Source organism: Apis mellifera, linkage group LG16 (genome assembly GCF_003254395.2).
Source record: "Apis mellifera strain DH4 linkage group LG16, Amel_HAv3.1, whole genome shotgun sequence".
Classification (NCBI taxonomy): Eukaryota; Metazoa; Arthropoda; class Insecta; order Hymenoptera; family Apidae; genus Apis; species Apis mellifera.
Genome location: NC_037653.1, coordinates 1,473,437 through 1,498,079, shown reverse-complemented (window position 1 = coordinate 1,498,079; position 24,643 = coordinate 1,473,437). Strand labels below are relative to the sequence as shown.

Below are 24,643 nucleotides of genomic sequence, written 5' to 3'. Positions count from 1 at the left end.
TTTTTCATAAGATATAACATGATATTGACATTTTTAATTTATATATATTTGAATTTTAAATTAAAAAATATTTTTTCAATAAAAATATAATATTATATATATTAATTTTTATATTATTATATAATTTAAGAAAGGATTATCATGTTTATTATAATGCTTGCTTATTTATTGGTAGTTAATTTTATATTGTATTTTTATTTACAAATTTTTAATACAAATTATATATTTTATGTTGTAGTATAAAAATTAATAACAGTTTATAATATAACTTATTGTTTGATATAAAAATTTTGTTTATCAAATAAAATTTTATTCATAATCATGTTTAATATATGATTTTAAAAGTTTTTAATAAGTTAATAATTATTATCATAATATGAATATTTTATAAATGAATGAATGATTTTCATAACAATTTAATCTAATTCATTTCTATTTCTTGTTCTTCTTCATCACTGGATTCTTGAATTTTGTCATGTTCAGTAATTTCTTCTAATTTCTTTCTTTCTTTTAATCCTACAGCAGGTGATTTTATAAGTGATAAATCACGTTGAACTTCTTTAATATCTCTTTCTTTTTCTAATTCTCGTCCTTTACGTAATCGTTGCATTATATGCAGATTTTGTCTCCTTTGTTTGATATTTTCTACTTTTTTCATGGCATCAATTGCATTCTGCCATAACTCTCTATTATATTTAATAGGAATATTTCTTCTTTTTTCAAATTCAAATGATGGATCTACTGCCAACTCTTTTCCAACTGTTTTTCTATATGCTTTGGTCCATTTAACTTTCCTTGGATTTTTCTTTTTCTTGAATGCAGCATGACATTTTGATCGACAAAATTTAAATATCTGTAACACAAATAAAATATGATATATAAATATTATAGTATATATAATTTTATAATAATTAATTATATAAACAATTATTAATTGTTCATATATATTTTACAAAAATATACAAACAAATAAATAATATACATATAACCTAAACAATGTCGAAAAAGTTTAAATTTTATAATTTGAAAAAGAATATTTCAAAATATAATTTTGAATTTTATTATTAATAATGTTATAAAAAAAAATATATAAAAATTCTCACCTTACAATCATTTCTGACGAATTGTATTCCATGTCCCGGATATATCCGAGACGAACAAAAATAACACGTTTCTATACGCATGTTGCACTCATTTATGAAAATACTGGATTAAGTCGGAAATCAAGACAATGAATATAGAATTACAAATGAGATAAAAAACTGTAATAATATTTCTCCATAAAAATTTATTATATTGTAAATATTTTTTTGAAATTTCTTAGTAGTTTAATATATTTTCATTTTTGAAACAATTTAATTTCAATAATACTTATTCATAAGTTATAAATATAATTAATATATAAAAATTCAAAATGATATTTTATATATCAAATTATGTATATATGTAAAATAAATAATATATTTTTTAATTTGATAATTTTTTAAGAAATATTTTGTAAAATTAAAATGAAAAAATTTAAATCATTACTAAATATTTAAAAATATAGGTAGTAAAAATTTGAATTTTTTCTTGAAAGATATTAACTTACGATATTAATATTTACGATATAATATATAATTTTTTTTAATATACAATACGATTTAATATATAATTGTTAAAACAATATTGTTGTATGTTGTTTATCATTACATGTATCATTATAATATCATTATAATTTAAAAATAATTTTTATATGTTTTAAAAATAGCATAATAATATTATAAATAATATTATAAAAATATATTTTTTACAATTAATCTTTTTTGTTTTAATATTTTACAATTGATTAAATAAAATATTCATAATAATAAATTATATATATATATATATTTTGAATTTTATACTTACTTTTATTTTATATTTATTTGTATTCATCTTAATGCTCTGAAGTTATTTGATTTTTAGTAAGTTACCATATTTTATTTATTAAGTATAATGAAAATTTTTCATAAATATTATGATTTTAAAATATTATAAATTAATTTATGTATTTTTTAAATTTTACATATAATTATTTTCATAAAAAATATTTCTTTTTTTGATTGATTTAAATTTTTTTTTATTTATTTAAAAAATGTTTTTTCTCAAAATTATTAACCTTTTGTGCTCTTAATTGTATTTATTCATAATATATATAAAAATATTTATTATTATTTATTAAACATTTTTAAAATATCTGAAATATTTTCCCAAATAATATCTAGATGATTTCATAAAAATTTTGAAATAATTCAAAATTATGTAAAATATAATTTTTATCAAAGGCCTTTGTTATCTTTTCAAATTTTTTAAATTATTTTTTAATTATTTATAGAAAATAAATAAAATTTACAATTAATAATAGTTATTAGAATTAAAATAGTATTCATTAAAAATAATATTCAAAATACAATTTGAGTACAAAAGATTATACTATTTATAAATGCACAATTACATCTATTTTTTAACAAAGATATTGTAAAATTACTTAATAAAAATTTCTTATTTACATTCGTTCATACTTTATAAACATAATATATAAATATAATCTTATAACAAAACATCAAATAGTAATTTAAACTTTGCATAATTTTTAGTATTATAATTTATTAAACATTTTGATTTTCCTAAATAGTTTTATTTATCATTTATAATCTATTTTTTTAAATAATTTTTAACTTTATATTTATAATCATATTTATAATCACATATAATTAATTTTTTGTGTTTTTAACACGTTTTGCAAAGGTATGTATATATTTATAATAATTCATAATATACGAATTACAATGGACATTGTATCACATTTATCTTACTACTATACGACATTCGATTGTTATTTATTTCTTTTTTACGGCATTCATGTTTTTGATATAATATTAATAATCAATAAATTTGAGAACGAAATTCTCGTCCATTTTATAAAATGTATAATATAATTAAAAAAAATATATATATATATGTTTCAGTACATTTAGTACGTTCAAAATCAAATTTATATGAATTAGGTACTGCACTGAAATATTTTTTTAGCTGTTTTTCAACGCATGTCATAAAAAGAGATATCACAAATTTCGCTATTCGACGTAAATACATTGATATTTGTACTTTCTATTTAATTTTTAATGAAATTTATTTTTAATTTTAAACTGAAATCTAATTTTTTTCTTGGTATGTTGAATAAATATTAATCTTCTGATCCAGCACCTTAAAAATAATTAATAATATTATTAATTATAATATATTTTATATATAACATTGATTATTATGTTAATATTTACAATCATTAAATAGCTTACTTTAAGGCCTCAATACTGCCATTTAACGTCTTTTATTTCCATGACGTCGACCGAACTTACGATTTTTCCTATAAATAAAGAGAAATTAATATTTATCATTATATATTATAAATATTCGTTCAAATTGTTAAAAAATTAATTAATGTGAAACTTAATATTAATGCGAAATCTAATAATATTAATATAATACACATATATATGTGAATTGTATTATAGTATAGCATAGTTAAATGATTAAGGATATAATTAAGAAAGTTATAGAGAAATTCAATAAGTCATTCAAATTTTTATTCTTTTAAAATCATTCAAATGCAAGACATTCATTTAATTTTTTGTTATTTATACGTTATAATAAAATAATTAAAAAAAATTTTCATTAAAATCAACATTGAAATCAGCACTTTGACATACATTGTTTATATTTTTTAAATAATATATTTGTAATAACCTTTATTTAATTTCTTTGCTTAGAAAATTTCGCATGACATGCTATATTTTTTAATCATTTTTAATCTAAATATCTTATAATATTGTTTAATCACCATTATTATCTAAAAATAAAAAAATATACCTAATTTTACTCGGTGAAGGAACCGGAGTATGTTCGGCAATAACAGGTAATACAGAAGTAAATTTGTCAGTTGGACGTAAAAGGCGTGCTGTACGAGAAGATAATCTCCATATCAGTCTTTGTCTGTGAGGAGTTTGCTCTTGAGCATTATATTTGCTCAATACAGCACCCACAGCTTCATGTGTAGAAAAAAAGCTTGTGTCTGAAATCTATATATATAATATATATATATATATATATATATATATATCAATATTTTATTAAATTATTCACTATATTCAAAAAATATAAATATGTAAAATTTAATAATTAAATATAATAAATATATAAATTACCTTACATATTTTTTGAAGTTCTATAGCAAAGTCCAAAAGTCTAAGCATTTGATGTCTTGATATAGATGTATTAATAGTAGAGGAACTAGGTATAGCAGTTGTCGATATGGGAATATCTGTATTAGTGTCTAATCGATTCACTGCACCATCTAAATATGTGCAGAGTAAAACAAGTGCCACTTCTGATGGTCTCAAACTTGCACAATTACCATCACACGCAACCATTTCTAACCTAAGTAAAAGCTCAGATTCCTAAAATAAGATAAATTTAGCAAATTTATATTATATATTATATTCATATATTATATTAATATAATATTTTTAACACAATTAAAATTATTACCGTAACAATACTGGTATACATATCTAATCCTAAGTGTGATGCAATTGCAAGGAACATTGCATTGAATAATTGAAGAAAAGTTAAAGATGTAATAGGTTGAGTACCAGGTGCCCATTCTAACTTATTCCTTATTACTTCTGACATACGTTTAAGATCACCACCTGTGCATTTACACTGAGAAATTGAAACTAAGTGATCAGCATCCAATGACTGTGCTAACTGAACAGCAGCTATGTGAAAAGCAGATACACTGATACAAGCCATATGTTTCGGTCTTGCTTTCATTTTTGTTAAAAATCGATCCATTAAATTAATAGCAACAAAAAATACATCTGATGGTAGATCATACCATACTTTCAAACATCTTAAAACATGAGCAGATCCATCACGAGCTCCAATTGTTATTTCATCATTCTGAAAGAAATAAAGTTACTTAAATAAAAAATATATACTAATATAAATATGTTTTTCTACAATTAAAAAAAGTTCTTTCAATTTAATATAAGTTTTTTTTATAAAATTTATATACATACTTGTGTTATATTAGGTAATTGAAGGTTAGGTTGATATTTTACTTCAAGGACCAAGGCTTCTTGCAATTGTTCAAGTAGCGGGTGGATTGCATCCGGTACAGGCAAGCCCGATGTGTCCATTCCTGCAATGTGTGACTGACAGCTCACTACAGCAATAATGAAAGAATAAAATAATATAAAAAATGCGTAGTGTGGCTGATAATATAAATGTCACACAACAAGAATGGCGCAGCTGGCTAGCCTTGTATCTGTAAAAAAATATAATATTAATATAATATTAATATATTCGATATAATATAAAATAATTGTTTAAAAAAAATTTAACTTAAATTATTTATAACTATTATAATAATAATAATAGATAAATAATACATACTATCATATATTTAATTGATTTAACAATCAATTTAATAATGGTTTATTCTTTAATAATAACATAAATTCAATTATGGATATATATCTGTATTTAAATATTTAAATCTATATAAATTAAATATTTAAAATAATTAAATAGTTAAAAAACTATTATATTAAAAAAATATAGAAAAACAAGAAATATTAAATTAAATTTTTTATCGTATCATGAAATAAAAATTTTATAATGATGATTTCTATAATATTTATTAGTATAATATTTAAATATTAAAACTTACATTATTAAAAATAATATTTTTTATTATTTTCTTTTGCTATTATATATATTTAGTATTATTATATTAGTATTATTATATATTATTTATTATGCATCATTGAATTATATACTTTGAAAGTTATAAAAAATGTACTAGAAAAATATTTAATACGAAATAATTAACGTCTCCGATTGTACATTTTTTATTTAATTTTTATATAACTTTGAAGATACATTAATTTAAAACTCAATTATATCAATAATAATAATAAATATTATATACAAAAAATATATAAACAATATTTATTTATATTTATGATTATATATACAATATATATTTATTATATATATTAAATAAAATGTTACATATTATTATAAAAGTCATGTAAAATTTTTAAATATGTTATTACAATGTAATGGAATACATTATTTAATTAAATTAATTTTAATTCAATTAATTAATTATCAATATAAAAATATCAAATTTATGATACATAATAAAAAATATTTTATAATACTAATTTATAATTAATTTATCGTTTAAATTGAAATAACAAATATAAATATAAAATTATGTTAATACTAATAATTTAATGTGAAATATAAAATTATTACATCACTAATGAGTGTGAGTGAAATTATAAAAATATTTAAATATTTTATATATCTTAACAAGTAATTTTCAAATTTACATATTATAATAATGTGATAAAATAAAAAAAATTAAATATTGAGAATATGAGAAAAAATTCGAAATAAAAAAAAAATAAAAGTTATAAAATAATAATAATAATAATAATAATGGTAATAACAACAACAACAACAAAAACAACAATAATAATAACAATAACAGTAAGACATTTTTTTATATTTACGAATTAGTAATATAAAAAAATAAGAATTATATCAAAAACAAGAAAAAAGAAAAAAAATATTTAAAATTTAAAATAATATAACAGTAAAATTTAGTAAACAATAAAATTTTCGAAATCTATTCTTTGAATATATAAAATATCAAAAAGAAATGTTATATGTTATTTTGATAATATTCAAATTGTTATTATTATATTCAAAAGAAGATTGTAAAAAAAATTTCGATCGGATGATGCAACAATGAACTGTCAAAATTAAAGATAATTTAGACTATTCTTATCATAAATGAATGAATATGAAAATAAAAACAAATTTAAAATACACAAATGTGTAAATAAACTTTTCCCTAATAGAATAAGTATAAATAAAATTTGCAATTAAAATTTGAATAATTCATAGATATTAAAATGTCAATAATAGAAAGTTTAAGAAAGATATTAATTTTTTAGAAAATATAATTATTGTAAATATATGTAAAATATGTAAAAATTAAAATCGTATTATATTTATATTTGTATTATTTTAATAATTATGAGGATAATAAAAAATATGATATAATAAAAATAATATTCTAAGATTGATTTCATAATGTTCTAAAAATACCATAATATGTTTGTTTGTTTTAATTGTTTTAATAATAAAAAAGAAATTACCATAAAAAAATTGTTTATTTAAAAAATATAATTAGGTTATGAAAAATTAATTGATAATTTAATATAAAAAATGTTCCTATATCATCATAACGAATCATAAATTAATTCGTTATTGGCAATAAAATACATATAATAGTTTTTCGTATATAAAAATTAATGTACATACCATTTATTTTAAATTTATAATACGAAATTAAGATCATTGAAAACTATATGTGTATTTATATTGTCTTTTTTCTTTACGTAAGAATAATGAGCTCCCGCAAAGAGCAAAATATACACTACACACGAACGCGTACATGGACGATATTGTAATTCGCATCTGCTTGTGAATCATCACGGACGGAAAATATCCGAATTACTACGGACATGTACGAATTCAAACGAATTTAACCGAAGTATGTAACGTATAAAATTGCTTTTATTAATTGCTTATTTTTATAAAATATTCTTTAACAATTCACTTATTAAGTAATACAAATAAACTTAAAAAAATTATTTAAAATTTAAATTAATAATTATTTAAACAAAAATTAATAAACAATAAAAATTAAAACGCAAATAATCATATATCATAAACAAAATAAATATATGCATAAAAATTGAAATTTTAAAATATTCTAGATTATATTTTCAATATTCTATTCTAGAATATTTTTTAGTAATCTTTATATCTGTATCTATAATATTTATTTGAATTTATTTTTAATGTATATTTGAAATGATTTGAGATTATGTTCTAATATTAAATAAATTTCGGAATAATTTTTATCTTTTTTATTAATAATTATAAACATTAATTTAATAGTAATAAACATTATATTATATTATTATAACATTATTATTTATTAACATTATAATTTTTAAAAACATTATACAAAATGATTTATTTGTATTAATTTGTAGAAAAATAAAAATTTAATTTTTAATATAATTATAAATATTGTGTTAAGTTTAAAAATATTAGTGAATTGTAAAATTAATTAATATTATATTATAACATATATCAAATAATCAAATACATAATTAAAAGTCATTGTAATTGTAGTTAATTGTACTATTCCCGTTATTTCGCCATTTTGTTTTAGTTAGACATTTGAATGTATTTTGTAAATACTTTCTGAATTATAATGAAATTTAAAAAAAAAAACTTACCCGGATGCGTCCGAAACGCTTTTACGTTAATAGATCACCCAATTTTGGCTTTTTTATCGTGTTTATCAATATATATAGGAAACAGATTCACGAACGAAATATTCCGTTTGACAGTTGTTCTAACAATAAGGAATGGTGGAGCTATGAACGTTCAGCTGATCGTTATGTATCACTATACCTTCACAGTCATGCGTAATAAGAACTAGTTCTATAAGTAATAAGAACTATATCTAGCATAGTTTATTTTATAAAAAATTTTGAATAATAAAATTTTGATTCATATAATATCATTATATGAATCATTATCATTATTAATTGTTTTTAAAAACAATTTTCTTTAATTTTAAATAAAATTTAATGCTATTTTCATATTCATTTGATATTAATGTGTTTTAAGATTATATAAATTATATAAATTATTAATACATTATATTTATAATGTATTATAATATAATTAGTGATTTTATATATAACGTATAAAAAAATATTTTTAAAAAAATATAATATTTTATATTTATATACTTATATATTTATACTTATATAATATAATATAATATATTTTTAAAAAAATATAAATATATAGAATAAAAATAAATAATAAAAATAAATATTTTATTTATACATTATATATTATATTATATTTTTAATCATAATGTCAGTAATCAAATTCTTGTCCATATATTTATATATCTTTTTAATATTTTATTATAGTTCATGAGCAAACTTCAATTGATTTTATTGCAAAATTTATTATAATATTTGACAATCATTTCATAATAATATATAAAGATAAACTTATGACTTCATTTAAATAAAAAATAAAGAATATTATATTTTTATGAAATAATAAAAAAAATAAAATTATTTTTTTTTAAAGTTATATACATATTTTTCCATAAATATCTATTGTAATCATCTATTGTAATATATTTTCATTATAACTAAATATTTATCTTTTAAGCGTTTTAAGTTACTTTTAATTTCAAAAATATGAAAATCACTAGATACAATTTGAACTGTATAATAGATAAAGTTTTAAGAAAAAAATTATTTTTTTTATGAACAAACTAAAAATAAATAGAATAAAAATTGTTTTCAAAAATGTATACAGTAATTATTAGAATTATATTACTAATACAATAATGATTATATGAAAAAATAAATATATAATAAAAAGTAAAGAATAAAAAAATTTTTTTACTATTATTTCAGGGAATAAAGGATATATCTTTCTGTTCGTTTTTTATTTAAATAAAGATATAATTTTTCATCTTTATATTATAATTATATCTATTAAAAATATATTATATATATATATATTATTAATATAATATAATATATACATATGAACATAAAAATAAAAAATATGAAAAATTTTCAAATAAATAAATAATATATATATATATTTTAGTATTAATGTTTTTGTTTTATTTTCATGAAAAAAATAAATAAGTTTCATTAATAATATCATACATATATTATAAAGGAAAAAAATAATAAAAATATTTTTCTTTTTCATTATTATATAAATTACAAATTTATTTTTATTATTCAGAAAATATAAGATTTCTTATAAAAAATTTATATTTATTTTCTAATTGCACAAATAATACAAATAATTGTCTATTTTCTAAAGTTTTCTTAATTATATAGATAATACAAATAATTTTCTTATTTTTTAAAATTTTAAGTACAATTTTTTTATTATCATCAATAATCATCTTTGATATGTAAATACTTATTAAAACAAAATTCTTATCCATTTTCACTAGTACATAAACTTTCATTTAATTTTATTTTGATATTTTTTTCTTGTTCTAATGTTTTCACAGTTGCTTCTAGTACATATAAATGTTCATCATTTATACCTGGTGCTATTAATCTCATTGCAGATGCTAAATTATATAAATATTCTGTGTTTGCTCCACTAGGACCATGAGACACTAATATTTGTTTTGCTATTGTATATATATCTTCTACACCTGCATAATTTGGATTATCTTCTCCACCTATGTAAATTGTAATATAAAATGGTGTGTTTTCTGAAACTGATGATAATAATTTTTCATTTTCTAAATCACTTGGAAATTTATTATTTGCTAAGGAATATGATGCAGTATCTTTAATTGAATAAGATGGATAAAAGAGCACACTTTTTCTTTCATATCCTCCTTTTTCTCTGTAATCCAAATGTTTTACAACTTTATCTTTGTTTTGAGGTGATATTCTATAAGCAACACCCCATACTTCATCATTAGGATTATCAGAATTAAGTAATGTTACAACACGACCAGGCTATAATATTATTACATAACATTATTATTTGTTCAAATATTAAATATAATGTTTCATATATCACATAAAAATTAATAATATAAATTATTAATAACTAATAAAATAATTTATTAGTTTATTTAGTTTTATTATTTATTTTATATAATATAATATATATAAATTTATGAATACTATTTTTAAATATATATCAAATTATTAATTAATTAATTTGATATAGAAATTATATTAAAAGAAATTACCAAAGAATTTAGAAATTTAGAAATTTTCACATAAAAAGAATTTATTATAATTTAAAAAATCAAATATAAAAATATAAAAAAATATCTACAATTTGTAAATATTTTGCTGAATTCTTGAAAAATATAAAAGTAATTATGATTAAATTTTAAATTTCAATTTATAAATAATAAAAAATATTTCAAGTAAAAAAGATTGGTTGAATAAAATTTTATATTAAAATAATTAAATACATACTCTACTAGGTATTCCTCTATGGTCTATACTTTTTTGATAAAATCTCCTGATATATCCTTTGATGTGACCAACAAGAATTTCTTCGTACGGAAAGTCTGCTTTCCATATCAGTGAACCATAACCAAATACCCACATTATCACTTTTCTTATCAAATGAAATTTAAAGATTAATTAAAAATTATATTTTTTTTGTAAAAATATAAATTTCGAAGAATAAATTTCGAGTTATTTCCTGTATTCCTAAAAAATATTCAATATTGAATTTTCATTACATTATCAAATAACATAAATATATATAGATATTTTATTAAAAGTTTTAAGGATATAACATAATAAAATATTTTATATTAAAATTTTAAATAACATCTTTAAGATATAATTATTTCAAATGAACTATAGTTTCTTACATATTAAAAATTTTTTAACATTCAACGAATATTTTATGAACTTTTGTCAAAAATGAATTTGAATTATGTTGTGAAATTATAGTCAATATATATTTGTGCTTAATTAAAATTACATTAGATAACCACGCGGATATTCAAGCAGGATCAAATTTTTTTATAAAGAATAAATTTTTATATAAATCAAAATAAATTATACATAAATTTTAATGTCTATAATTTTGATTAATATATACTTATTAAAAATTTGATATAAAAATTTGATATTCAAAATGTTTTCAAAACTTTTGTGCACCGATGTTCTTGCCATTCGATGTATTGATAATTTAATTTTCGTAGGTTAGTATAATATATATATATATATATGTATATATATAATTATTTGCATAAAAATTACAATTTTTCAATATCTTTAAAAAATAATATTTATTGATTAATGATTATTTAATTTTTAATTATTTTATTATTTATATTAGGTGTAGGATGCTCATTATATATTTTTAATGTTAATACTTACAAGTTAGAAAAAAAAATAAATTGTCTTTATCCATATAATATACATGGAATTATTGAAGGTCCTGATAATAAATTAACTGTGTTTGGTGCTAATTATTTTTGTACATATAAGATTTATTATGAACAAGAAACATTGATGTAAGTTTGAACATTATATATATATAACATATTTTTGATTATTATATATTTTATATATTTATATATTTTTACAATATATATATTTTATTTCTTTTTATTTTAGAATTAAAGAAGATTTAAATAAAAAAGAACTCAATGATTGGATAATAACAGTAAAATGGTTATTATACGATGGACATAATTATTTATGTGTTCTTTTAGCACATAATAATGTTTGTATTTATGATATATTTAACGAATGTTATCAAAATACATGGTGTGAAGAAAAATGTATTTTGTATCCTTATATTTGTAATGTGTATAATGTATAATATTTGTATTGTTAAATGAAAATGTTTATAAATTAAATGAATATTAAACTTAACTTTATTATTAGATATGCGGGATTTATATTGAATAATGATAAAAATCTAATTATTTTTAGTGGAACTGTATATCAGGAAATTTTAATATGGGAAGTAAATTATGCTATTGAAACATCACCAGTTTTACATCGTTTACAAGGACACAATGTAATACATTAATTTAAAATTTTTTTTTTCTAATTATATTTTTATTTTTATTTTAACATTTAAAATTATGAATGATTGAATTTTAGGGTGTAATCTTTTCTGTCATGTATGATCCAATTGCACAATTTATTTGTTCTACATCAGATGATAGAACAATTAGATTATGGAAAATAAATAATAGCAAAAGCAAAAATTGGAAGAACATTGATATAAAATTAGTGCGAACAATGTTTGGTCATACAGCTAGAGTATGGAAATCTATCATTAAAAATAATATTATAATTACAATTGGAGAAGTAAATATTATTATACAAATATAATAAACATTTATAATGAAAAAAATTTAATTATATATTTATATTTTCAGGATTCTCTTATGTGCACTTGGTCATTGGAAGGTAAATTACTTAACAAAATTTGTGCACATCATGGTGCTGCTATATGGAGTATTGATGTATCAAATGATAATAAAATTATTTTCACTGGTGGTGCTGATGGTGCAGTTCATGCATGGCCTTTTGTTAATGATTATATTCAAAAAACTGTATTAGTACCTAAAACAAATGCATACACTTTACCAAAATATGTTTGTTATTTAAATAGTGGTAATCTTTTAATTTTTTATGAAAATGGTACTCTATTTATATTTAATAGATATTATAATAATGTGGAAGAATCATTATATTTAGAAAAATATAGTACATATTGTATTATGGAAGTTTCTTTATGTCATTCTCACATTTGTTTTGCATCAAGAGATGGATATATAAGAATATATAAAGGTAATATTAAATTTTTTTTATAATATTACATTATTATTACTAAATTATAATATTATAATATTAATTATTAAATATGTTTATATTAATATAATGTTTTCCATAATGATTTTAGAAATAAAAGTTGCAACTAATAAAAAGTTACTACAGATTTTAGAAGAAAAAATAATGGAGTCACAAATACTTTCTGTGCAGTGGCTAGAAAATAATAAGTTAGTAATTTGCGGAATGAATGGAATTTTAAAAATATTTAATTTTACTGTAGAAGGTATATTTAAAAAAATATGCAATAATCTTTGTGTAGTTAATGCTTAATTATTTAATCTTTGTTATTTTTATTTCGTATAGGATCATTTACTATACAATCAGTGTGTGTTTTACCATATAGTCGAGAACGTTGGTTAACAGCAGCCATTTTATATGAAGGACTATTAATATGTGGAGATAGAGCTGGAAATATGCATATTTTTGATCTTAAAACATATGTTCCATGTAGTGAAACAAATAAAAAACCTATTCAAACTATTAACAAAGTTCATGGAAAAATTGGTATTCAAAATTTCATAGTTGTAAATTCAAAATTAATATCAGCTGGTCGTGATGGAATGTTAAGATTTTATGAATTAAATAAACATAAAAATACAAAATTATTATACATTTTACATAAACAAAAAATGCCAATGGATTGGATTAGTGGTCATTTAAAATCTTTTGATGATATTCTTATATTAGGTTTTAAAGAGGTATATATATATATATATATATGTATGTATATTTAAACAGATGTTATATGTATATTTATAAATATTTTTTTTGTATATATATTTATATTGTATATATATATATATTTATTTTTTCTTATTATTATTTATAGGTTGAATTTGTAATATACAGTATGATTCATCATCGAATTTTAATGAAAATTCCTTGTGGTGGTGGACATAGATCATGGGATTGTATTTTAAAAAATAATCTTATTATGTTTCTATATATTCGTAATAAACAAGTATATGCATCTGATTTTTCATTAACTTCTTTCACATTACCAGTTTTATTAGTGAGTAATTTTTTCTTGTTTTATTTTTTCATGAAAATATATATTAAAATTATATTATATATTTTTTTTTTAATTTTCAGAATGGTTTTCATACGAAAGAAATATCTTGTATAAATCCAATATCAAAAATTAATCAAAACAATATTTTTATATCTGGAAGTGAAGATGGTACTCTTCGTATTAGTTACATTTCAAATCCATTGTTAAATAATAATATTCACACTTTTCAGACATTGAATATTTTTGATGGTCATATCTCTAGTGTAAAATTTATAGCTTGTTTAAATTTGCAATTTATCTTTTTATGTAATAAATATCTTATATTTTCGGGAGGTGGAAGAGCACAGATAAAAGTTTGGGAAATTGATATAAAAGATAATGAAACATTTTTACATAATAAAGATATTTCTTGTCATGACATTACATGTCATATGTTGTATGGATTTGATCAACGTCGTAAAAAGCAATTGCATGAATCTAATCATTCTTACAATATGCAACCCGAAACTCGGTATATGGATATTGGAATTTATTATTGTACTACAAATTTTTATTATATAATACTTTTTGTTGCTTGTGCAGATGGATTTATAAGGTATTTTTTTTTTGATATTTCTAAATTTGAAATATAATATTTTATTTTTATATTGTGTACAAATAACATATTTATAGATATAAATAGAATATAATTTTTTTTAATGATTTTAAATTAATTTTATAAATTTATATATATTATATTAATTTTTAAATTTATATATATATTTTCATTTAAATATTTATTAAATATTATTTGTAGAGTATTTTTATATGATATTAATACAAAAAGTATTTCGTTAAAAATATCTTCAAAATGTGTAGATCGTTGTATAACAAAAATAACTGTTATAACATATAATGAAAAAGTAATTGTGTTAATAATGTCAACTGATGGAATCTGTCGATTTATTGATTTTACTGATACTATTTCAAAGATAATAGAATTTTCGCAAATTGAAAAACAACAATTTGAAAATTATAAAGATATATTTATTACAAAGTTTAATTTACATCAATCTGGAATTAATTCATATGACATAAAAATAATTGAAAAAGGCAAATATTTATTAGCAACTGGAGGTGATGATAATTTATTTAACATTATTTATTTCAATGTACAATTACAAAATAAGAAGATGGAAATACATATTTCATTATTGTCAAAATGGAGTACTTCAACTGCACATGTTGCTCAAATTACAGGTAAAAAAACTATTTATTTATATATATAATTTTATATACATGTTTCATATCATAGTTTATTAAACTAAAATTGTATTTATTAAATTATGTACATTTATGAATTATGTCAAAAAAATTAATAAAATAATTTCTAAAAATTAATTTAAAAAAATACTTTTCAGGAATAATATTTCATGATAAAAATACAATTTTTACTGTTGGAATGGATCAACAAGTGATTATGTATCATTATAATTATAACAATGATATTTTATCTGTAACAATATTGAAAAGAATGTTTACATTTGTCACAGATATTAAAGGCATAACTTCATGGTATAATTCAAAGTATGTTTATTACTTAACATTTGATATTCTAAACTAAAAAATAGAAAATAATAATGATAATAATATTACATTTTAATAGATTAATATTCAATTAATATCATATTAAAATTTATTTTAGGAATGAATCAGTTGTATGTGTATATGGAAAAGGATTTGAAATATTGATTTAATGATATATACATGTATAAGAGATTTTGAAAACAGGTAATATTATGTTTTTTAAAAATTTAATGTATAATATATTATAATTATAATTATAATATATAACATATAATTATAATATAATATATGATATATAATAATAAATTTAATAATAATAATATAGTAATGTTAAGAAAATTATAGTAATATATTTAGTAATATAATTAGTAATATAATTATATATATATATATATATATATGTGTCATTACTTTCAACTTAAAAAATATTTAATTCTATTTAGTATCACTAGATGGCGAATTTACAAGATAAAAGTTAGTTTTTCATTCAATTAACTAGTTAAAGTTTTTTATTTTTACGAATAATAAAATGTTAATTTATATATTAATTATTTTTCAGAAATGACGAGTATTACAATATCAGCAATTCGAACACGAACAAGCATTCTTGATAAATCATTAAGTAAAGGAAAAGGAGAGGTTAGCTTGAGTTGTTTTGCACTTTTGTTTTCAGAACTCGTACAATACTGTCAAAATCGAGTGTACACCGTACCAGAATTACAAAATAAGTATGTAAATAATCAAGCTTATTAAAAAATTGTTATACAGAACAAGTGTTTTCTATTTATTGGTTAGATTGGCAGAAATAGGTATGGAAGTTGGCCACAGAATAACAGATCTACTCGTCGTACGGGAGAAAGGTGGAAAACGTGAAATAAAATTATTAAATATTCTATTATTTATTAAAAGTACAGTATGGAAATCATTGTTTGGTCGTGAAGCTGATAAGTTAGAACATGCAAATGATGATGAACGTACTTATTATATCATAGAAAAAGAAGCAATAGTAAATAAATTTATATCAGTTCCAAAAGATAAAGGAAGTCTAAATTGTGCTTCTTTTATTGCTGGCATAGTTGAAGCTATTCTCTGTGATTGTGGTTTTGTATGTATTAGTTTCTATTAGCTATTAGTTTTAAAAAATTGTTTAAAAGTTAAAATTATTAGGATAATGAAAGATATATTTGTTTTTATAGCAAGCAAAAGTGACTGCACATTGGCATAAAGGAACAACATATATGGTTAAATTTGATGATGCAGTTATTGCTCGTGATAAACAACTTGAAGATCGATAATTAAATATATAATACATATGTATATATATATATATATATTTTAAAGAAAATAAAATTAAAATAAAATATAATATTTAAATATGCTTAAAAAAAAACAAAAATCTTTTAAATAAAAACAAACAAAAAGAAAAATCTTGGATTTTATATCAATTTAGTCCATTTTTTAAATATAAAGATTTTTTATTATTATTAGACTAATGAAATCATATTAAATCATATATATATATATATATATATATATATATGAAATCATATATATGAAAATTAAATAATATGAAACATCAATATAAAATAATAAAATGAATTTTATAACACTATTATCATTAACTAATTTCATCATTCTTTTTATTTGTAATTATTCTGTAATTATATTACATAGAATAATAAATGTAATAATAATATATAGCATTTATTATCCATTTATTAATGTTTGAATTTTATATACTTATTAAATTTTATTAACATTTATAAATATACTATAAGAAAAAAAAAAATTAAGAAAATTTAAATTCTCTATCAGCATAGCTTATTTGACCGGTACGGTATAAATGTTCATTATCATCCTGTAAAATATAAAAAAATTATTTTCATGATTTTCATTAAATAAATATTTTTAAATTATTTAATAATTAATTTTACTTTTAGTTTTGTTAAAAGCAATACTCCTGCAAACATAGATCCAATTAACATAAAAGCACTTGTCAAATGAGGATATAATCTTACTCTTGTGATATATTCGTGTTGAAGTCTTAAACCATTTAAACGCATAACTGCAGATTCCACCTATATATTTTAATATATTACATTATATATTTTAATATAATAATAATGCCAATCATAATATTGTCTTAATACAAATATCATAAAGAATTAATAAAATTAATAAAATTAATATTGTACTTTTGAATATATTTGAAAACATATATTTATATTATTTATATTTTACATTTATTGGAATGTTACTAATGAAATATTATATGAATGAAGAAAACTTATTATATAAGTATTTTTAATATAAAATTATAAAACTATTTCATTTTTAAATTTAAAATAATTGTTGAATAAAAAATGATTAAAATAATTAAATTTCATTCAATTATATATGAATTTAAATAAATCAATATAAAATATATTTTAAATAATCAATTGAAATTATATAAGGTTAAAAAGTTATCGACACATACGGGCATTGTTTGTTTCATTGGATTATGAATTTCTTTTAAATATTTTTGACGTAATTCTTTTCTTCTCGCATCTCTCCATTGTATTATTTCTCGTTGTTTTGGTGATACATCAAACAATTCTTTGAATGATGATGAACTCATTTTATTTAATGCAAAATTTGCTCTCAAGAAAATTTCTTGATTCACAAATATTATGCGCACAGAGTTACCAACAGAAAATTATCAGTTAGCCAAATACCCAAGCAAAATACTCTCAATGATATTAGAATATTAAAAAGTAACAATAAAAAGAAATCATAGAAAAATATCCGTTACTTGTTAGTCTAGCTAGTAATCTAGTTAGTTTCTCAATATCATGACTTGACATCGTAACAATGCTCGTATAAATATTTTTTAAAAATAATGAATAATAAAATGTTAATAAAGAAAAATCTAAAACTAAAAACTAAAAAACTAAGAAAAACCAAAATAAATTTAAATATTTAATATTATTTATTATTATAAATAATATTTATTTAATAATAATATTTACTTATGCAAAATAACATTTATTAATTATTTTTTTGAAATAGTTTATTATCATATATACAAAATATTTATATATATTGAACATTTTTAAAAAATTTTTGGAAGATTGATTTTAGAAACACTAAAACAAATAAAAAATTTAATATAAAAATGTCTATCAAAGTATGCTTATTATAATTTAATAAATATTTTAATGAACATTTTTATGTATTAATTTTTGCATTTGTTTTATTCTCGATTTTCAAAAACATTCTGAATATATTAACTCTCTGTAATATGACTGTAAAATATATACAAATTTATACAAAGAAAATTTAATTTGTATATATATATATATAAAAATAGAAAAAATAATATAATAATAATATAATAAAATATACACAAATAAATAAATAAATATATATATATATATATATACAAAATTAATTTATATAAAACTGAAAAACTTATTTGGATTGCATATTTATAAAAGATAAAAATAAAAAAGATTTAAAATCATATATAAATATATATATTCATAATATGAAAATTATGAAGTCAAAGATATTATTTATGTATACATTACATACAAATATATATATATATATATACATATTTATGGTTGAGTATAATATATTTTGTATCAATAAATTAATTGTCACATTCATCAGTTTCATTTGGTAATAAAATACTTATCTTCTAAAATGTTTTTGAAAATATAAAAAAATATGTTTATATCATTATCTATCCATATAAAATTCATTATTAGTTTCTAAATTTATCATAATTTTTAACATCACAATCTATATAGAAAATAGTAGAAGGAGAACAAATTAATGAATTTGACAATGCCATCTATTCAGTGATACTATAATATTACTAAATATGTCAAATTTTATTAATTTGTTTCCTTTCTATTATACTCTATAAATATAGAAAGAAGTAAGAAAGAGTACAATATTAAATCTATGTCTTATTTGCATAAAGCGATTTAATATTATTAACAATTTTGCTTGTGATAACAAGAATAACGAAGTATAAACTAATATAGTAGTGATATTATAGATTAAATTACTTATTGACAAATAGATTTTTAATCATTTAAATTTATATATAATATTATATTTATATATATTGATTTTTAATCATTTTATATTAACAAATTTTTAATGTTTAGTTGTTAAAATATTTTTTTATTTTAGCATATAATAAAATTTAAAGATTATTTCAAATAAAAATAAAAATAGGAACAATAAATCTAATTTATATAATTATACATATATAAATATATAATAATTTGTAAAAGAATAATTTTAAATAATTGTAAATAATTTAAAATCGGAAGATTAAAATACAATTCAAAGAATGCATAAACATTGTTCACGATAAAATGCATCACTTTCATATAGATATGTATTTGAAATTGCGTTGTTAACTAAGTATTTATCAAAATCACATGATTATAATGTGTAATGAATGATTATGTTTAAATCAATTTATATAAAATATCACGAGAATATATTTAGGTATAATGATTATGATAATTGAAAATTTCACAGTTTCAATTAATATATTAAAATTTTATTTAAATTAATTACTAAATAATGATATATTACTATTATTTATAATATTAAAAATATTTAATATTATTTATAATAACATAAATTTTAATATTAAAATTTTATAATATTATAATAAATATGTATATAATATTTGAGATAACGTATTATTAGATTTATATAATATAGATTTATATAAGATACAAGATATAAAATATGTAAGTTAAATATAAGAATGATATAAGATATGAGATGAATTTAATGATAAAATTCAATCATATATCTTGAAAAATACAGTATATAATAAAAAATCATATTTCTATATAATATAATATAATAGATTTAAAATAATTAGGAAAAGTGTTAAAAAAATTGTTTTCATCATCTTAAAAATAACTTAAAAATTATTTAAATTATTTAAATAAAAAACATTGCTTAAAAGAATATAAGAAAAATAATAATTGAAATACAAATTATTAATATATCTTGAAAATAAATATTGCACCATATATTTTTTTTATTATAATTATTTCATTTTCTATTTTTTTAGAACTTTCTTTTATAAATCAGAAAGACTCATATTCAATATGTAATTTAATAATGTTCCCATTTTTTTTATGAATCATTTAGTATATCATATCATGATACGGAAGTTGGGAGACGCTGTTGTACAACAGAAGCTAACAAACGATGAATCACGTAGTACATAGAAGGGGAGGCTATAGAATATAGAGAAGAGAGAGCACTATATTAGTTTCAATTCTGAAGTATTAAGAATCAGAAGATATATTGTTTTGTTTACGACAAATATTTTTTTTTTAATTAAATAGTAAGTATAATTTACAAAATATATATAAAATATTTGAAAAATTTTATCGTTATATATGTTAACAATTGTATTATAATTATATGTAAATATAAATATAAACTTTCATTATCATTATTTTTTTCCATATTTTTCATTGTTTGATTTTTAATTTAAGTAATTTTTCTTTTTTTAAAAATGTTTATATAATTTTATTCTCTTTTCGATAAATATTTTATTTTAGTTCATATAATTCGTAATATTATTTTAATTATGAAAACCATTTACATTCGAAATAAATTGTGCTTGATTTCATTGCAAATTATTTAAAACTATTAATTTCTTTGTATTTTTTATTATATAAGTAATTTTAAAAATCCATATTCGTTTATTATATTATATTAATATATCTAATAAAAAACAAATATTTATACATATATTTTGATTTTCTTGTATGGAATTTTATTTTATAATTAATATTTATTTGTTTCTTTGTTCGTATGATATCAATAATGAAATCATACGAACAATATAACGAGGAAATGAAGTTGCGTAGTAGAAATTTTTGTGTAATTAATGTATTATATATAAATATATCGGATTATAGAATAATGACATATTTTTTATTGAAAAAAAAAAATAAAATTCTTATAGAATTTAAGAGTATTTTTTTGTTATTACTGTGTTTTATTGTTTTATTATTATTATGTGAATTTCATAAAATTTGACAAAGAAAAATTAAAAATTATACGATTGAAATTATATTATTTGATTTATATTGGTTATTTCATTTTATTTTATTTTCTTTTTAAAAATAGTTTTTTTAATAATGAAAAATATTGAAATGAAATTTCGATAAAATTAATTGACAATATTAATAAAAATTAATAATTAATAAAAAATTAAGATGATCAGTTATAATATTGTTAATCATTTTTGTTAAATATTTTAATATCATTTAAAGTATATAAATTTGATTCATATTAATATATATCTTAATAAATATAATTTATTAATTAAGAAATTTTTATATATTTTTATATATTTCCAGATATAATTTTAAAATCATGAAGTTATTTTTGATTTTATTTATAACAATATTTACAACAGCACATGCTGTATCATTTTTTGAATTAGTTAATCAAGAATGGATGACATTTAAGGTAATTCAATAATTTATATATTATTTCTATAAGAAAGATTAATAATTTGACAATGTAGTTACATATATATATTTTCTGTATTATATTGACAATTTTCATTTCTTGAAATAGATAAATTATATTATAAGTAAATAATGATAATAAGTTAATAATGATAATAATAATAAATAATGATCAAAGTGTATATTTTATATATTTGAATATCAGAATAATTTTTATCTTCATGAGATAAAGAATTTGCTTACAAACAACATAATCATTTATTTTTGTAATATCTAAGAATTATAAGATGATTTAAGATGTAGATGTAAAATAGTCATAAATAATAGTAAAATAAATTATAATTAATAATATAAAATAAATTATTATTATAATTTCTAGATGGAACATAAAAAAGTATATAAATCTGATGTTGAAGAAAGATTCAGGATGAAAATATTTATGGATAACAAACATAAAATTGCTAAACATAATAGCAATTATGAAATGAAAAAAGTTTCATATAAATTAAAAATGAATAAATATGGAGATATGGTTGGTAATTTATAAAATTTAAATAATTTTATATTTATTAAAAATTAAGGAATATATAATTTCATTTCATCTTTAGCTTCATCATGAGTTTGTAAATATATTAAATGGTTTCAATAAATCAATAAATACTCAATTAAGATCTGAAAGATTACCTGTAGGTGCTTCATTTATCGAGCCAGCAAATGTAGTATTGCCAAAAAAAGTTGATTGGAGAAAAGAAGGTGCTGTAACTCCAGTTAAAGATCAAGGCCATTGTGGATCATGTTGGTCATTTTCTGCAGTAAGTTATTATGATTAATATACAATAATTTAATTATGATTAAATTATTGAATTAAAATAAAATAAATAATTAAAATAAAATTTAATTATAATATATTTAATAAATTAATTCAATGAGTTATTTGAAATTAATAATAAGTATTTTGTTATTAAATTATAATAAATTATAAATAATTGAATAAAATAGAATAAAAAATTAAAATAAAGCGAATTATACTATTTATCATTATATAGACTGGGGCTTTGGAAGGTCAACATTTTCGACGAACAGGAGTATTAGTTTCATTAAGTGAACAAAATTTAATTGATTGTTCTGGAAAATATGGTAATAATGGATGCAATGGAGGATTGATGGATCAAGCTTTTCAATATATTAAAGATAATAAAGGTTTAGATACAGAAGCTTCTTATCCATATGAAGCTGAAAATGATAAATGCAGGTACATATTAAAGAAAAAATCTTTTTCAGATATCATATTTGTAAGTAGTATGATTATAAATTTCATAATGTATACAGATACAATCCAGCAAATAGTGGTGCCATTGATGTTGGTTACATAGATATCCCAACAGGAGATGAAAAATTACTTAAAGCAGCAGTTGCTACTATAGGTCCAGTTTCTGTTGCTATTGATGCTTCTCATCAATCTTTTCAATTTTATTCAGAAGGTTTGTTATTTATATAATTATATTATTACTTATATAATTTGAAATTAGAATATAAATTAAAAAATTGTTGATTTAACAAAGTAAATTTTATATATAAATTATAGGTGTTTATTATGAACCAGAATGTTCTTCAGAAGAATTAGATCATGGAGTATTAGTAATAGGATATGGTACTAATGAAAATGGTCAAGATTATTGGCTAGTAAAAAATAGTTGGGGTGAAACGTGGGGTAATAATGGATATATCAAAATGGCTAGGAATAAATTAAATCATTGTGGTATTGCTTCTAGTGCTAGCTATCCTCTTGTTGGTTCTAAAGGATTACTTTAAAAGAAGTAGAGATAACACAACATAAAAAGTGGAAAAATAACAAATTAAAAATTGTTATAAATATTTAAACATATTTAAGTTTTTATTTTATACATCAAAAAAAGAATATATACATATTTTTTTATTAAATTCAATAAATGGGATATTCATTAATATTACCT

The 24,643-nt window shown here is 18.3% G+C and overlaps 6 protein-coding genes across 11 annotated transcripts; 2 read left to right on the top strand and 4 right to left on the bottom strand.

Annotated features, from left to right (window-relative positions):
• Positions 1-362: 362 nt before the first annotated feature.
• LOC100576457 (probable ribosome biogenesis protein RLP24) lies at positions 363-1,248 on the bottom strand. The gene is made up of 2 exons (XM_003249105.4): positions 1,104-1,248; positions 363-853 (listed from the first exon to the last, which is right to left on the bottom strand). The coding sequence occupies exons 1-2, from the start codon at positions 1,182-1,184 to the stop codon at positions 422-424; spliced, it is 513 nt and encodes a 170-aa protein (XP_003249153.1). The 5' UTR covers positions 1,185-1,248; the 3' UTR covers positions 363-421.
• A 1,491-nt stretch (positions 1,249-2,739) lies between these two features.
• Positions 2,740-8,571, bottom strand: LOC409222 (cyclin G). Of its 2 annotated transcripts, none has more exons than XM_392746.7 (7): positions 8,415-8,571; positions 5,103-5,350; positions 4,570-4,983; positions 4,227-4,478; positions 3,892-4,100; positions 3,321-3,388; positions 2,740-3,228 (listed from the first exon to the last, which is right to left on the bottom strand). In XM_392746.7, the coding sequence occupies exons 2-6, from the start codon at positions 5,220-5,222 to the stop codon at positions 3,343-3,345; spliced, it is 1,041 nt and encodes a 346-aa protein (XP_392746.3). In that variant the 5' UTR covers positions 5,223-5,350; positions 8,415-8,571; the 3' UTR covers positions 2,740-3,228; positions 3,321-3,342. The 2 variants fall into 2 exon arrangements, with proteins under 2 accessions (XP_392746.3, XP_006557807.1); XM_006557744.2 differs by lacking the exon at positions 8,415-8,571 and adding an exon at positions 7,426-7,827.
• Positions 8,572-9,925: 1,354 nt separating this feature from the next.
• LOC727004 (putative glutathione-specific gamma-glutamylcyclotransferase 2) lies at positions 9,926-11,423 on the bottom strand. The gene is made up of 2 exons (XM_006557743.3): positions 11,184-11,423; positions 9,926-10,709 (listed from the first exon to the last, which is right to left on the bottom strand). Exons 1-2 carry the CDS (start codon positions 11,316-11,318, stop codon positions 10,170-10,172), a joined length of 675 nt encoding a protein of 224 aa, XP_006557806.1. The 5' UTR covers positions 11,319-11,423; the 3' UTR covers positions 9,926-10,169.
• A 282-nt stretch (positions 11,424-11,705) lies between these two features.
• On the top strand, positions 11,706-17,505 carry LOC100577610 (trafficking protein particle complex subunit 5). Of its 4 annotated transcripts, XR_003306231.1 has the most exons (15): positions 11,706-11,926; positions 12,064-12,241; positions 12,345-12,518; positions 12,618-12,753; positions 12,840-13,049; positions 13,121-13,535; positions 13,648-13,800; positions 13,881-14,275; positions 14,407-14,589; positions 14,670-15,184; positions 15,386-15,828; positions 15,990-16,155; positions 16,274-16,359; positions 16,599-16,629; positions 16,715-16,818. XR_003306231.1 is itself a non-coding variant. In XM_026445750.1 (14 exons), exons 1-13 carry the CDS (start codon positions 11,860-11,862, stop codon positions 16,323-16,325), a joined length of 3,087 nt encoding a protein of 1,028 aa, XP_026301535.1. In that variant the 5' UTR covers positions 11,706-11,859; the 3' UTR covers positions 16,326-16,359; positions 16,715-16,866. The 4 variants fall into 4 exon arrangements, 3 of the variants coding, with proteins under 3 accessions (XP_026301535.1, XP_026301536.1, XP_006557805.2); XM_026445750.1 differs by lacking the exon at positions 16,599-16,629 and having other exon boundaries at positions 16,715-16,866; XM_026445751.1 differs by lacking the exons at positions 11,706-11,926; positions 12,064-12,241; positions 12,345-12,518; ... (7 more) ...; positions 15,386-15,828; positions 16,599-16,629 and adding exons at positions 16,951-17,260; positions 17,352-17,505 and having other exon boundaries at positions 15,999-16,155; positions 16,715-16,883.
• Positions 17,506-17,767: 262 nt separating this feature from the next.
• LOC725315 lies at positions 17,768-18,963 on the bottom strand. 2 transcript variants are annotated; one of them, XM_016917127.2, is made up of 3 exons: positions 18,635-18,950; positions 18,174-18,233; positions 17,768-18,013 (listed from the first exon to the last, which is right to left on the bottom strand). In XM_016917127.2, the coding sequence occupies exons 1-3, from the start codon at positions 18,773-18,775 to the stop codon at positions 17,945-17,947; spliced, it is 270 nt and encodes an 89-aa protein (XP_016772616.1). In that variant the 5' UTR covers positions 18,776-18,950; the 3' UTR covers positions 17,768-17,944. The 2 variants fall into 2 exon arrangements, with proteins under 2 accessions (XP_016772616.1, XP_001119960.1); XM_001119960.5 differs by having other exon boundaries at positions 17,895-18,013; positions 18,090-18,233; positions 18,635-18,963.
• A 2,419-nt stretch (positions 18,964-21,382) lies between these two features.
• On the top strand, positions 21,383-24,519 carry LOC552756 (cathepsin L1). The gene is made up of 7 exons (XM_006557739.3): positions 21,383-21,529; positions 22,557-22,668; positions 23,050-23,202; positions 23,279-23,482; positions 23,717-23,922; positions 24,000-24,151; positions 24,256-24,519. Exons 2-7 carry the CDS (start codon positions 22,573-22,575, stop codon positions 24,480-24,482), a joined length of 1,038 nt encoding a protein of 345 aa, XP_006557802.1. The 5' UTR covers positions 21,383-21,529; positions 22,557-22,572; the 3' UTR covers positions 24,483-24,519.
• Positions 24,520-24,643: the final 124 nt, after the last annotated feature.